Source organism: Piliocolobus tephrosceles, chromosome 11 (genome assembly GCF_002776525.5).
Source record: "Piliocolobus tephrosceles isolate RC106 chromosome 11, ASM277652v3, whole genome shotgun sequence".
NCBI classification, from domain to species: Eukaryota; Metazoa; Chordata; class Mammalia; order Primates; family Cercopithecidae; genus Piliocolobus; species Piliocolobus tephrosceles.
In genome coordinates this window covers 82,393,537-82,410,208 of record NC_045444.1, presented here as the reverse complement: position 1 = coordinate 82,410,208, position 16,672 = coordinate 82,393,537, and the positions used below count along the sequence as shown (strand labels likewise).

Here is a 16,672-nt window from a genome sequence, read left to right as displayed (position 1 = left end):
CAGAGGACAGTTCTTCAGGAATCCCGCTTCTAAGCATTCACCTCCTATTCTCTTCTTTTGTTTCTAGGTCCTCATATGGGAAATGAGACTAAACAGAGAAAAGAAACTAGCCTTGGAATTTATGTTAGGTTTTTATAGAGAGTCTGTTTTGATACTGAAAGAGAAAACAATATCTGGTAACTTTCTACCTTTAATCCTAGGTTCTCAAGCCAACGGCCACCAGCCACTGCGATCACTACCTTCAGTGCGCCAGGATGTTAGCCGGTACCAGAGGGTGGACGAGGCTCTCCCACCAAGTGAGGACCTGTTAGTTAAAAGGGCCCACCTTAATGAAAGGGTGAAAGGTGACAGGCAGACCCATTCCCATGAGTCTTAAAAGATGGATACGTGGTCTTCAAGCGGAAGGAATCTGGGGGCTGCCACTTAGCATAGCAGGTGTAGTCTGGGACGTGCTAAGCCAATGACTCTTCTCTGGCACCATTCTGCTGAAAGAAAGGGCAGCTGTAAACCCTGTGCTGCCCATGGGGTAAACACTATAATAATGGAGGTAGATCCAGATATTTTGGAAAATTGGGTGCATAACAGAATTTTTTTAATATTACACCTAACCACAGCATGAATGTTCTATCAGCTAATAGACAAATTGGAAAAACCTCACTCTATATAATATACTGCCTTTCTGTTCACTTACAGCATTAAAAATCATTAAGCACAAGGTTCTGATTTTTTTCCTTAGGGATATGCAGGGAAGTATTGTTAATTTCAGAAATTAGTCTACTACTTATTTGGGACATGACAGTTACCTGGGGATTTGAAAGACATTTCATTTATTTCACTTTCAGAAAACACTTAGCACTTAAAGGAGAGATGGTAGAGGATTAGGGATGCTGGGATATAGTTACATAACCTGTGTTAAAGGTATGAGTGATACCCTCAGCCAATCATAATCCAGATGAAATGTAAACTCGTATGTAAATTTCAACAGTTCTTTAAAGAGATGTAGCTCTATGAGAGCAATGCATTTTGATGAATATTGATAAAGCCTTATAAACATTACTTTGGAAAAAAAAAAAAAACACTGGAAGGTACACCCTCTTGCCTTACCCCTTTCCTTCTTGCTCACCCCCTCCACTTACCCATCTTATATGTGATGGCGACAAGAGGCTGATGCCTTGGTTCCTCTGTGTTTTAAAAATGGCGGGACATAAAGAAGAGAGGGGACAAATTTAAAGGGTTACAATTCTGAGTGGTTAGTCTGGCAAGTACCGACAAAAGGGCTGAATGGTACTGTGGAGAATTTATCAAAATATCAGCTTAATCCTTTTGAAATTCTTTTGGGCACAGATCTTTCCCTTGTTTGTTTATTTGGATAACTAAGGGCTGTGACTCATAGGAAACATATTTTAAGCAGTTTAAAATAAAATGGACTGAGAGATTAATTAACCTTATGTCATCTTAGGCAGGTAGAGGGGCCCAGGGACCCGAGAGGGCCACAGAAAACTTCCTTATTGATAAAACATTTGGTAAACCCTTAGAGAAAAGATGAGTCAAAAAAGTAAAATGTTCCTGGAAGATATTTAGGTATAATTGGAGCAAAACAAATTCGGAGCACTAGGGGAGAGTTCTGAGAGAGCTTTATTTTTATGTATATACAGATTAATAGTCATTTAGAGTTTCAGAATGTTGGACAGGAGCATTGCAGAAGTGCATTGATAAATCACGTCTTCCTAGCCACATCCAATTGCCGTAATTTTTGCTGTATATAAGTTTGGTCTCCTGATTGTATTTAATAAAGACAGATACTTTCCTGCTGAAATTATGACCACTGTTTGTGATATCTCAATGTATTGTTTAAATACTGGTGTTTGCATTACACCTGTAGATACATCTTGGGAAATTTTTTTTTGCAATTGTCAGCTTCTTTTAATGAGTTGATGTATTTGCAAAAGTAAAGGCAACTTAATGACTCATCGTATTTAATCAGTGACTGACAAACAGGAGGAAAATTCTTAAGAAGTGTTCCCTCTTATTCAGAGGTTTTCAGTGGTGGCAGGGGGTGCCACCCACTAGGCGATGTTTTGAGTTGAGGCAGGGTGGGTGGCCTTTCAGTGTGACAGTGGTTGAAGGGTGCTACTGGCATTTAGTGGGTGGAGGCCAGTGTATCAAACATCCTGCAATGGTGAGACAGTCTGATACAACTAAGAAGTGTCCCACCCAAAATTCGACAGTGTGCCCTCTAAGAAACACTTCTCTGTGCACATTTATTTAATGCTTGGTAAATAACATTTTTTTTTTGTAAAATATAAACAGAATTTTTATATTTTAAAAACTCAGAAGTAAAGATGCCTCCCTCTAAAAATATTAGTTATACACACACACACACACACACACACTCATACACTCATACACTCGTGCTATAGGACAGAGCAACTTGCACATTTGGGGATGTGTCTTCTCATGGCTAGGTTGTGGATTGTGGTCTAAGCATACCTGACTGCTGTTTAGCTCTGTCAACCATTCCCATGTGTGTCTCGTCCTTGTGACAGTGGTAATCGCTTGGCTGCCCTTGCTACTTGTCTGTCCTCACTACTTGTCTGTCCTCACCTCAGCTAGGTCCCTGCCCTCCTTTTCTAACTGGACAACTCTGCTACCACCTCTGGCCATACATCTGACTTACAGCTGCGGCATCTACACTTTGTGGTGTCTTGTGGCTTCTGAGGCTCAGCTAGGGGTGTCTGCTGGATCGTGCAGACTGGCCCATCTCTTAAATGACCTGGCTGAATTTTAAGGCTGACAGTTGTGATTTTTAACACTGTCAGTTATTATGACTTCATTTTTACGGTGATTTACACTTTACAAAGCACGCTTTTGCATGCTTTCCTTTATTTTTTGTTCTTTCAATAACTTTGCGAGGTAGGTGAAGCAGGTCTTGTCTGTAATTTATAGGTTGTTGCATAGAAGTCAGCTAATCTGATTCTTTTATTTTATAGTTGCAGAAACTGAAGCCCAGATAAATAAAGTTACTTGTTTAAGATTTCATGCAAGTAAAAGTTGAGACAAAGTCTCAGATATTCCCTCTCCTCTAACAGGTATTCTGATCTGAGATTGGAAGGGAAGGGCCTATTGTGTGGGTAGATGAATGTAAATCCTGAAGGTCTGGTTTGAGGCAAAGGGTGGCTTACATGGTGATATGTTATTTATTGGGCACCACCAATGCCTCACATCAAAGGATTTGGGGGTTTCTCTGAAACTTCAATATATTGCAGTGCTTTGAGGTCAGACCCACCAGAAGACTCAAAAAGTGCTCAGCTTTCTCTTCCACTGGGATAGAGTTATGCAAAGAGGCCCTCCTCAAGGAGGCCTCTCACCTAGTAGGGAAGTGGCTGCAGTGGTTTGAGCCAACACGTTGTGGTCCAGATAGATGTGTTGTATTCAGCATCTGTATTAGACCCAGCAGCACCTTTCCTCTCTGTGCAGGTCACTTTCTTTCTACCCTAGGGACAAGCTACTGAAGCAGTGTAGTTTGAGCTTTGGTGGCCGCCATTCTTGATTCTTTTTTTTTGCTCTGTCACCCAGGCTAGAGCACAGTGGCATGGTCATGGTGCACTGCGGCCCCTCAAACTCATGGGCTCAAGTGAAGCTCCTGCCTGGGCCTCCTGAGTAGCTGGGACTGTAGGCGAGCACGATCATGCCTGACTGGTTTTTTTATGTTTTTATTTTTTGTAGAGAGAGGGGTCTCACTATGTTGCCAGGGCTGGCCTTGAACTCCTGGCCTCAAGCAATCCTCCCACCTTGGCCTCCCAAAGTGCTGGGATTATAGGCGTGAGCCACTGTGCCTGGGCTTGATTCTTTTTTTTCTTTTTCTTTATCATTATTATTGTTGTTCTTGTTATTTTAGCTCCTTTTCGTCATATTTTCAGGGATTTACTTGTTTGCTGTCTTCTTTTTCCATTCTTATTTCTCTCATCTCAAGAAGGGAAACAGATCTTGGACTTAGTACTAAGACTGATCAGCAGTGACGGTGATCTGCCAATTGGTTCTCAAAATCTTACTCTTGCCTTAGGCCACACAGAGTGCACTGTGGCCTTGTGGCTTGTGTAACTCCAGCTCTGGTTGAGAGATATTCTAATGATTCGTAAAAAATAAGAAAGTTCCAGGCCTTGGAGGCAGCATGACACTGTTGAGAGCCTCCCAGGGAAGTAGCTTGGACTCAGTTATGCACAGAATGCCTTAAGAATTTGCTGTATCTTCTCATTCTGATGTTACTGATGGTCCTGGCAGCTAGAGGTAGTTCAGGGCTGAAGCCCTCTAGAATATTATTGGCATGACAAATGTTGGTCTTTTTAGCATTAAGATGAGTGAAAAAAGAATCACCAGCCCAGCCCCTCTGAAAAACTATTTTCTTTTTCTCTTACTGATTCCAGTGTAATTGTGACTTAACCCATTGCTGCATTGGAGACAATATGGAATTGTTGTATAAATGTTTTTCCCCCAAAATGGTAGATTTTGTAGGAATAGGACTAGAATCAGGATGAACAGTCTGGGTTAGTGGACTCTGATAGGATGATTTTGTAGGAATAGGACTAGAATCAGGATGAACAGTCTGGGTTAGTGGACTCTGATAGGATCCAAGATGTTGCATGTTGTTAGGACTAGTCTATTACTTACGTGAGGGGTTCAAATGGGTAGTTCTGGACAACTATAGGGGAACGTTTATCATTTTTGTGTGGTTGTACACTTTCATTATTAAAGTGTTTTTTTAAATGAAGGCTTAAGACCATGCAGTGAATCTGAAAAGTGTAATTAATCTAAACTTAGAGTTTCTACTATGTTTAGGGTTAGGGGCTCTTATTCTCTAAGCTTACAACTTTGTTTTGAGAAAAAAAATGGATACTTTCAATCTAAAAAGATACCTTATTAAAAATTGAAGATTAAAGTGCTGAATATGCAACTGCTTGATTTTTTAAAAAACTTTTTGTTCAGATAAAATAGCAGAAAAGAGCACATACGGCCTGCTGAATTCTTTCTACCAAACACACATGGCAGCCCACACCATCAGCATTCTAGAAGTCCCCTTTGTACCCCGTTTCAATCACTGTCCGCCACTCTATATGGGGAAATGGGCCTACCGTTCTGATTCCTAAAGTCATAGATAAGTTTAGCCTACTTTTATACTTTATACAAATGGAATTTTACTTCCTTGAGTGTTCAAATAAGAAAAAAATAATCTTTTAAACACTGTCATCTGTCATTTATCACAAAGCTTATAATTTTCCTTGAAAGTACCTTTAGTTCATTATAACTTAATCATCTCGTCATTTTGGTGATGATACCTGTGGTTATTGCAGTTTTTTATAGTGGATTTATACATTTACTTCACAACATTCAGGTGCTTGATTTTACTAAATCCAATGATAGCCAATTCAAAACCCTGCCCATAGCCCACCCCCTCCCCACCTCTAATATGTTATAATTCATGCCGTTTAGTTGTTGACTTCCCAATAGCAGCATCCACTGAGATGTATTCACAGCTCATCTGATCATGAGCTGAGTGGTGCAGTGGAGACCGAGGTCTGGTTTGAAGGGAGTGGAAAAGGCTGATGAGATGAGCCGAGGGATCATAGGAACAATCCTACCCCCTTCCCGCATGTGTTGATTTTAAAAACTGAAAACTCTAACGACCTTACCTCTTCTACCTGCCTCTGTTCCCTGCAGAGGAGACCAGTGCAGTGACAGCAGCCTTGGAGTAGTTTTACCCACTTCCTAATTCTCCGACTTTCCCTTAGTGTCCAGCCACTTAAAAGGGCCTATTTATATTTAAGTCTTAGAGTGTCTAAGAGTCCACTTGCTCCTGGATTTTAGGCTGAGGTTTAGATTTTGTTTGTTTGTTTGTTTGTTGTTTGTTTGTTTTTGAGATGGACTCCAACTCTGTTACCCAGGCTAGAGTGCAATGGCATGATCTCAGCTCACTGTAGCCTCTACCTCCTGGGTTCGAGCGATTCTCCTGTCTTAGCCTCCTGAGTAGCTGGGATTATAGGCATGCACCACCACCCCCAGCTGAATTTTGTATTTTTAGTAGAGACAGGGTTTCACCATGTTGGCCAGTCTGGTCTCAAACTCCTGCCCTCGGTGATCCACACGCCTTGACTTCCCAAAGTGCCGGGATTACAGGTATGAGCCACCGTGCCCAGCCACTGAGGTTAAGTTTCTAGTGAGCCTCCATTTCATGGTCTCTGAGAAATCTAGCATTTGCTTCATGGGTTTGTCCAGCAAATTAGCTACCGTTTTAAGTTATTATTCATTTATGTCAGTGCTGCTCAAATTTTAGTGTGTCTAGGAATAAGCTGAGAAGGTTGTTAAAAATGTAGATAACTGAGCCGTAGCTTCGGATAGTCCGATTCTGAAGACCTGGGGCACATCATAGAAATCTGCATTTTTATTGATCCTCTAAGTGATTCTGGCACATGTTGTCAGAGTCCCACCTGCCTTGAGAAACACTTCTCTAGGTAATCGTTTTCAAACCTTATTATTGTCATGAAGTTATTTATGCAAATGAAATATTATGTGGAACACCAGTATACACAACAATAACATTGGAGCTGTCATGGCTAAAATAGGATTGACAGATGTTTGTGGAGCCCTGTCCCTTGGGGACTCAAAGCTCCTGGCCCTTAAGGCTAGCCTAGACATAAAATGTTGCTAAGTTCTTGCTGAACCTAATATAGGGAAATGGGTATCATTTTATAGATTCATAGAATACTAGAACTGGAAGGGACCTTTGCAGTTGATTCTGTCCTCTAATTTTTCAAAACTGTGATTCATAGAGGTGAAGTGACTTTTTTTAAGATCTTGTAGTGAAAGTGTGACAAGCCACAGCCAGATATCAGGCTTTCTATCTCCCAGTTCAGTGGAAAACAGACACAGACAGACACCCCCCCAAAAAACTTTGCTCTCATTTTCACTGCACCCTGATTATATAACCTATTTGACAATGTAGCAAGACAAGGAAGTAAATGTTAAGTCCCCAGTCTTCTAACTGCCTATCTCATTTTAGCATTGTCTATCTGAAAGAAACTTTGATGCTATGAAATGAGTTTTCATATGCTTTCTTATACCAAAAACAAACCAGGCCCCATATAAAGACATATAAGATGTTGGAGCAGTTGTACTCAACGAAGTAACTTTGATAGGTACAACAGAGAGCTAACCTTCCTGCAGGCACCTCTGCTGCCTTTGCCTGGGTAGAATGATATCGACAGTGTGGGTAGAAGTGGATGCGTAGTTCATGGATAAACCAATAGCATAACAGCCCTTCCTGATTTCAGAGCCAAGCATTCACTTGAAATCGGCACTGTAGAATTTGTCTTTATGGGGACTTGAGTAATTACATCAGTGTGAAGATACAATATTTGATAGGGATAATTTTAATATGCATTCAGTGTTCCATGACCTTAGAAAGCAAATTTTTGGTCCTTGTTTTCTTGTTCTCCCCATTGCACATTGAAAGGTCTTTATTGAACTATAAATTAAGGCTATTACTGGCCTTTGTGGAAGGTGAATACAAGAATCATTCTTTTTTGTGGCTTTGTGTCATTTTAAATTATTTTTTCATTTATTACATGCTATGTGCAAGACACATTTATTTGGCTGTTCTCTCTTCCACCTCGCCATTTTGCTACACATAGACCTCAAGCAAGCCACAGTCATACCTCACTTGGTAAATTCCTACTTTGTTAGTTCCAGGAAAAAATTCCATCTTTGAGAATTTTTTTTTTCACTGTTTTTGTCAGAAAATGGAAAGTATGCAACAATGTGTTTTCTTTTCTGCCATAACTGCCAGAAAATTGAGAGCCAAATTTTAGTAATAATCTAATCTTGGGAGTTTGGCAGCATCTCCTCTCTCTGTTTCCTTTAGTTTGTCTAGTTGGTCTCTTTTTTTTTTTTTTTTTATCCTGAATTGACCTATTCTACATTTTTTAAATTGGGGCTCCTGTAAACATTCTTTGGAGAAGGATTGGTCGTTTCTTTTCATGTGCATTTGATTTGATGTCTATGTGCCTGAATTACCCTGACTCTAATGAGAAAGGAATGAGATAGGGGTAATTGGTTCCCAGAATCTTTGAGATGGAAAAGCATGCAAGGAGCAGAGCAAAACAGTGAAAAGTGTTTTGAAAAATGGTTCCTGAAGATGCTTTAATGTACTTGCTATTTGTGAGCATATCAACAGGCTGAGCATGAGGTCTTTTGAAAATGTCTTATTGATGGGACTGTAGTGCCCAAAGAATTCAGATTTGGCAGGCTGTTTCATGGAAGAGTCTGTGTTACCTTGGAGCATGAATGGCATTGAGTTGTTTACTGTCTGTGTGGTGCTTTTGTTCAGCCCAATTCCTCTTTCTTTTGCCATTTATCATACATTACAATGTGCTTAGATCAACAAAAGATGTCTTTCTGCTCCCAGCTGAGGCGATGGCCTTCAGCGATGGTCTGGTGCAGGCTGATCTCTACTATGCAAGTCTTTCCAACCCTCCTAAGGACTCTGTTGGTATACTTGCCCTCTTCCCTTACAGAGCAAATGCCATAGGTGGTCAGGAGAAAATATGCCCTTCTCCTGGTCTCCAGGATTAACCCCACTGTGTCTGTTGATAAGCATGGGATCACATGGACAGTTTTGAGATCATTGAATGTGTCAGGAGAAAAATGCTTATTAATTTCAAAAAATAACTTACACAAAAATATAAATGCATAAAGAACTTTCCTGGCTAAAGAATAGATTTCTGCTGTTTTCATGTTTCCTGTGTAAATGACCCTTCCCACGTGTAATAAGTTTCAAAGTGTTGCCTTTTGAAAAGATCAGCTCATGCTCTGTGGATTTCAATAGGGGAATGGCCTTTTAGAGAGTCACAAAGGTGGGGTGTCTGACTCTGAAGACCAGTCGGCCTTCTGAACATTCACTTGTATATTTCTCTAGGAAGGTTTAACACACTTAAAAATAAAATTAATCTGTTAAAATGTTATGTTTATTTGAAGTTGGAAGGCAAGAAATTGCCCTTGCTCTGAAAATGTAGTCTTCTTTGGAAAAGTGCAAATAGAAGTTTGTAGATAATGATACTGTTTCATCACTAGGCGAGCATAGTTATTTTAGTTATTTTTTCCTGAGGACTAAATTTACTACAATTGTGCATGAATATGCATGTGGAAGTTTCCAGCTATGAGGTTTTCATTGAAGCTAGAAAAGACATGGAGAAATCAGTTTTTTTTGGTGAAAATAAACATCAATACCCATTTTGATGTGAATATCTGAAGTGAAATGAAACCAACTACATATATTTTTTAAATGCTGAGGTTCTTATGTGAAGGGTGGGCATAGTGGGCAAATTTGGAAAGATTCTCTACATTTAAAGATTATTTAAGGTACTGGTATTATACGCACAGGATAATACCAGCTTAATAATCAGTCACAACAGATTCTGGAATGGACTGGGGAGAACTATGGGGTAGTGCAGTGAGATGTATGTTATTAGTCTCAGATTATAGCATGTCAGAGAAAGAAAACATATGTTGAACTTAATGAACCCCATTAATGGTCTCAGCTCCTCCTCCTAATTCCTTTCGGTGCCTCACTGCTGTTTAGACTGGGAGGCACGCATTGACAGCCACGGCAGGATCTTCTACGTGGATCACGTAAACAGAACCACAACGTGGCAGCGACCGACAGCTCCCCCAGCCCCACAGGTGCTGCAGAGATCTAACTCCATACAGCAAATGGAGCAGCTGAACCGGCGGTGAGGATGAGCATTTTGCTGTGACTGTTGTATTTTGTGGTTGGGCTAATTTGTACCTGGCACAAAGTAGGAGACATGGTTGTCTCTTTGATCTTTGGGTGTCCTGTCATTAAAGTGTAGCTGTTACCTCTTTTGATTCCCAGACTTTCAATTGGATTTCTCTTGATTAAAAAATAATAATAATACCCACATATATACCTTGTTTGGAAACTAGAGAACAAATAAATAAATATGATCTCTTTTGTCAACCCAAGCCTTGATTTTTAGTAAAGCAGAACATATATATTTACTATTTAAAGCCAAACATCTTTTCTAGTCTCTAGAATCTTTATTTGTGGCTTCTCATTATTATCAATCTAAGCTTTTTAGATGAGTTATTCTTTTTCAAGAATTAACTGCTATGGAACATAAAGGTTTTTTTCCCTTTAACGATACAGGAATTTACTTTTCTTTGGTTAAGGGCCACAGAATTTTTTTAGTATTATTAATTTGCCAGGAAAATGTTCCCCAAACAATGGACAGAAGAAATTTAATGCAGTGTAATTTAAACAGCAGATGGCCAAGAAGTCCAGCGAATGGGGGTTAGAGGAGGAAACAGTTGAAGCCGAGAAGAGAGTGAAAAATTCTAGACTCTTGGGGAGCAGTTGAGTCCCATCTTTTGAAGGCTGCTGGAATGTAACTCTAGGCTCATGATTTTAGATATCAGAGTATCCGCAGAACCATGACCAATGAGAGGCCTGAGGAAAATACCAATGCTATCGATGGGGCAGGGGAGGAAGCTGACTTTCACCAAGCCAGTGCAGGTAAGAGCTTTGGCCTTTGTTTTTGTAATTTCATAAAAGTCAAAAAAGAAACAAATAAGGATTCCCAACAGATGAGGCTTTCCTTTTGGAGAACTTTTTCTCTTCAGTAAGATCTGGTAATCCAACTCAAAAACCAGAATTCATCAGAAATCTCTTCTAATCCTCAACTTTTAGTTAATAGTAAGAAAGGAATCACAAAACCCAAGTAGAATATAAATTACTTTAATTTCTTGATCTGTGGGATATTGGAAAAAGAATCAGATCATTTAAAACACATAAGAATGCATTAAAATTTTAATAGTGACTAGAAATATTAATTGAGTTTTAGTGTAATTAAGAACAGTCATGTTTTATGTATGAATTTACCGCAAAGAAAAAAGCATTGGGGGATTAAAATGATAGCACATAATGTAGGTATCCTATGGTTCTTTTAAAATACAGACTGAAGTGAGTAGATAGTTTTCACATCATAGAAAGATTTCCTTGACAGCCTCTGTGGTCTGCCCTGTCTAGATTTCCGACGGGAGAACATCCTGCCTCACTCTACCTCCAGATCCAGGCTCACGTTGCTGTTACAGTCTCCCCCCGTGAAGTTCCTCATCAGCCCAGAGTTCTTCACCGTGCTGCATTCTAACCCTGTAAGTAGCAAATCTGAAAGAGTGTGAAGGAAAACAACAGGCCAAAGAAAATGATCCTTGTTTTTGTAGTAATAGCAGGAATGATAATGGCCAATGTTTCCAGAGCACTTAGTGTGTTCTGAGCTCTGTGTTGAGCACTGAACACTTTAACCTGTTTAGTCCAAAGAAACCATTTGAGTTCATTGGGCTGCTGTAACAAAGCACTATAAGCTGGGTGACCTATAAGCAACAGAAATTTATTTCTCATGGTTCTGGAGCTGCGAAGGCCAAGATTGAGGCACTAGCAGGTATGGTGTCTGATGACAGTCCATTTCCTTGTGTGTAGATAGCCACCTTCTCCCTCCATCTTCGTGTGGTCTATGGGCTGAGGGCTCTCTCTCAGCCTTCTTTTATAAGGGTATTAATTCCTAATTACCTGTTAGGTCACCTCCTGCCCCCACCTCTTAATACTATTATATTGGTGATTAGGTTTCAACATATGAACTTTGGGGGACACAAACATCAGACCCATAACAGGAGGATTTAAAGGATTATTCCATGAGTCTCTGAGGGCTGAGGGAGTGGCTTGCTGAAGGTAATAATTAAAGGAAGGTCATCTTAACTGCACATGAAGTGATTTAGAATGAGGAGAACATTGACCATAGAAGTCTAGCTGGATATAATCCATTCATCATGGCATGTGTTGTTAGGAGCCTGGACTAAGATATAAGAAAATAGAGAAAAAGGATTCAGCATGAGAGGAATCGCAGGCAGGGAGTTGGCAAGATTTGGTGGATAAATAGGTAGAATAGAAACTGAAGAAGTTGACCTTGAGTATTAATCATAATAATACTACATAAATAATGAACAATACATAATTAATAATACTGGAAAAATTCAGATGAGGGAGTTGTTAAAGGAATTGAGGGAGAACATATTGAATTTAACAAGATATATCATACACTTTCAGAAAAACAGAGTAGATCATAGAGAAAAACAAAAGTCAACATAGTCCTATCACCAGGAGTTGGTGGTGAGGTAATTAGTATATATTAATACATATTTATTTATGTTAATATTTTTCTGCCTTCTTCAGCTTTGCTTTACAAGTATAAACATCTGCCTGGCTTTCCTCATCATTGTCTCCTGGTTTACAGGTTTAGCTTGGAGCAGAGAAGACTGGGGAGGAGAGTAAGCAATGAATAACATGCTAGCTATCCTCATATATTATGCGAGAGGGGTTAGATTTACTGAGCACTCAGCTTAGCAAGTTTGTTGATGATTATGTACTAGGCACTGAGCTAAGACCTAGGGATACAGAGATGACAGCAACTGTGGGCCCTGGCATCCCAGACTTGAAGTGATTATAATATCATAACCAGAATTACAAGTGCAATGATGGATGGCTATAGAAGATACACTGCTGGAGTGGACGATTAACTCGAAAGGGAAGGAACATGGAAGGAGCCATAGACAGGTTTGCATTTGAGATGAATTTTAAAGACTGATTAGGAGCTTGCCCCAGAAACAAGATGGGCAGGAGTACTCTAGGTAGAAGGAGCATCATTTGCAAAACAGTTGATTCATGAAGCTGCAATGTCTGTCTTGATCATTACTGTAGAGGTTCTAAAACTGGATTATTAGTATTGTAAGCAATTCAGCGTTGCTGGTGTATTGAGAACATAGGACACTAGTGAAAGTCAGATTTGAGCCTGGGAAGGGATACAGAAGCTAGGTTACACAAACCTAAACTCATGTATGGGACAATTCTAGGAGGTGACAGGCTTTCATGCAAGGCAGAATGGGCTAACATTTAAGCTGTCACTGTAACACAGAAAAAAAATCATGCTTTAATAGGAAGAGCCTCAGACTTGGAGTCCGATGGCACAAGCTCCCCTTTGTTTTTTGTTCATTTGTTCATGCCTTCATTTAATCAGTATTTATTAAATGCCTGTGATTTGCTTGGTACATTCTAGACTCTGGGAATGAGTGGTAAATAAGACAGAGTTCTAGATAACAGACTAGTGAATAAAAAAGGTAATGCAGGTACTGCGGTGTGGTGTGAGGCAACTGAAACCAACCACTGGGATAGAGTTACTTGGGGATGAGGTGGAGGAGGCACTATTTTATTTTTATTTTTTTAAATCTCAAAATCTCACAAGGAGGCACTATTTTAGATCAGGTGGACAGGAAGGCCTCTCCAATGGAGCCACATTCAAGCTGTCATAAAATGCCCAGAAGCCGATTAGGTAAATATCTGAGAACAGAACCTGCCTTGTCAAGGAAGTGCAGAAACTCAGGGGTAGGAATGAGTTTGCTGTGGTACGTAATATCCTCAGGGAAGCAAGCAGGGCTACAGAAGTTTGGGCTTGCATGATCTGGCAAGGCATTTGATCTTTATTCTGAAAGAGTTTTCTATATGGGAATAATGTAGAGTTTTAAAATTTCCTTCTAGCTGTTATGCAAAGAATGAGTTTTCAAGGGCAAGATTGGCATCAGGGAGACTAAGTGAAAAAGTCCCGTGGTAAGGCATGGAAGTGGCTTGGGCTAATGCAGTTAGCAGTAGAGACGGTGACAAAGTGGATGAATATTGGATATATTTTGAAGACAGAGATGACATTCTTGCTAATAGATTGGAATACGGATAGGAGAAAAAAAGACTTCAAGAAGGAGCAACTGTAGCTAGACTAATAAAGAAGAAAAGAGATAAGACTCAAATAAACACAATCAGAAATGATAAGGGACAGATTACCACTGACCCCACAGAAATACAGACAACCATGTCAGAGAATACTATAAACACCTCTATGCACATAAACTAGAAAATCTAGAAGAAATAGATAAGTTCCTGGACACATACACCCTCCCAGGACTGAACCAGGATGAAATTGAATCTGTGAATAGACCAATAATGAGTTCTGAAATTAAGGCAGCTATAAATGATCTATCAACCAAAAAAAGCCTGGGATTAGATGGATTCATAGCTGAATACTACTAGAGATACAAAAAAGAGCTGGTACCATTTCTACTGAAATGACTCCAAAAAATTGAAAAGGAGGGACTCCTCCGTAACTCATTCTGTGAGGCCAGCATCATCTTGATACCAAAACCTGACAGAGATATAACAGAAAAAGAAAACTTCAGGCTAATATCCTTGGTGAGCATCGATGCAAAAATTCTCAATAAAATACTGGAATCCAGCAGCACATCAAAAAAGGTATCCACCAAGATCAAATTGACTTCATCCCCAGGATGCAAGGTTAGTACATTTGCAACGTACGCAAATCAATAAATGTGATTCATCACATAAACAGAACTAAAGACAGAAACCACATGATTATTTCAATAGATGCAGAAAAGGCCTTCGATAAAATTCAACATCACTTCATGTTAAAAACTCTCAATCAACTAGGTATTGAAGGAACATAACTCAAAGTAATAAGAGCCATATATGACAAACCAACAGCCAATATCATGCTGAATGGGCAAAAGCTGAAAGCATTCCCCTTAAAAGCCAGCACAAGGCAAGGATGGCCTCTGTCACCACTCTTATTCAACATAGTATTGGAAGTTCTGGCCAGGGCAATCAGGCAAGAGAAAGAAATAAAGGGTATTCAACTAAGAAGAAAGGAAATCAAATTACTTTGTTTGCAGATGACATGATTCTAAGTCTAGAAAACCCCACAGTCTCAGCCCAAAAGATCCTTAAGCTGATAAGCAACTTCAGTCTCAGAATACGAAATCAATGTGCAAAATTGCTAGCATTCCTATACACCAACAGGCAATCAGAGAGCCAAATCATGAATGAACTCCCATTCACAGTTGCTACAAAAGGAATAAAACACCTAGTAATACAGCTAACAAGGGAAATGAAGGACTTCTTCGAGGAGAACTACAAACTACTGCTCAAAAAGAAGTCAGAGAAGACACACACAAAAGTAAAAACATTCCATCCCCATGGATGGGAAGAATAATGTCGTGAAAATGGCCATAATACCCAAAGTAATTTATAGATTTAATGCTGTTCCCATTAAACTACCATTGACATTCTTCACAGAATTAGAAAAAAACTATTTTAAAATTCATATGGAACCAAAAAAGAGCCTGAAGAGTCAAGACAATCCTAAACGACAAGAACAAAGCTGGAGGCATCACACTTCCTGACTTACACCTCTACTAGTAACTTCTAACTATCCTAGTAACTTACAACTATACTAGTAACCAGAACAGCATGGTACTGGTATAAAAACAGACACATACACCAATGGAACAGAATAGAAAAGTCAGAAATAAGACTGCACACCTATAACCATTTGATCTTCAACAAACCTGACAAAAACAGGCAATGGGGAAAGGATTGATTCCTTATTTAGTAAATGGTGCTGGGAGAACTGGCTAGCCATATGCAGAAAATTGAAACTGGACCCTTTCATTACATTATATACAAAAATTAACTCAAGATGGATTAAAGACTTAAATGTAAAACTGAAAGCTATAAAAACCCTAGAAAAAAAATCTAGGCAATACTATTCAGGACATAGGCACAGGCAAAGATTTCATGACAAAAGTGCCAAAAGCAATTGCAACAAAAGCAAAAATTGACAAGTGGGATCTAATTAAACTAAAGAGCTTCTACATAGCAAAAGAAACTGTCATCAGAGTGAACAGACAACCTACAGAGTGGGAGAAAAATTTCATAGTCTGTCCATGTGACAGAGGTCTAATATCCAAAGTCTACAAAGAACTTAAACAAATTTACAAGAAAAAAAAAACCTGATTAAAATGTAGACAGAGGATATGAATACACATTTCTCAAAAGAAGACATACCTGTGACCAAAAAACGTATGAAAAAAAGCTCAACATCACTGATCATTACAGAAATGCAAATCAAAACCACAATGAGATGTCATCTCATGCCAGTCAAAATGGCCATTATGAAAAAGTAAGAACACAACAGATGCTGGCAAAGTTACAGAGATAAAGAAATGCTTCTGCACTGTCGGTGGGAGTGTAAATTAGTTCAACCATTGTGGAAGACAGTGTGGCGATTCCCCAAAGATCTAGAACCAGAAATACCATTTGACACAGCAATCCCATTACTGGTTATATAACTAAAGGAATATAAATCATTATATTATAAAGACACATGAACATGTATGTTCATTGCGGCACTATTCACAATATCAAAGACCTGGAATCAACCTAAATGCCTGTCAATGATAGACTGGATAAGGAAAACGTGGTACATATACACCACAGAATACTATACAGTCATAAAAAGGAATGTGATCATGTCCTTTCCAGGGACATGGATGGAGTTGGAAGCTATTATTCTCAGCAAACTAAAGCACAAACTGAAAACCAAACACCACATGTTCTCACTTATAAGTGGGAGCTGAATGATGAGAACCCATGGATACATGGCAAGGAACAACACACAGTGGTGCCTGTCAGGGGTGGGGTAGGAAG

General features: G+C 39.4%; 1 protein-coding gene across 1 annotated transcript in view; it reads left to right on the top strand.

The window, feature by feature from the left end:
- Positions 1–16,672, top strand: part of HECW2 (HECT, C2 and WW domain containing E3 ubiquitin protein ligase 2) — a 232,228-nt gene that overhangs the window by 113,801 nt on the left and 101,755 nt on the right. Inside the window, exons 9-12 of the mRNA XM_023216573.1 lie at positions 201–296; positions 9,632–9,782; positions 10,482–10,585; positions 11,099–11,223. Coding sequence (XP_023072341.1) covers positions 201–296; positions 9,632–9,782; positions 10,482–10,585; positions 11,099–11,223 — 476 coding nt within the window. The remainder of the gene's footprint in view (positions 1–200; positions 297–9,631; positions 9,783–10,481; positions 10,586–11,098; positions 11,224–16,672) is intronic.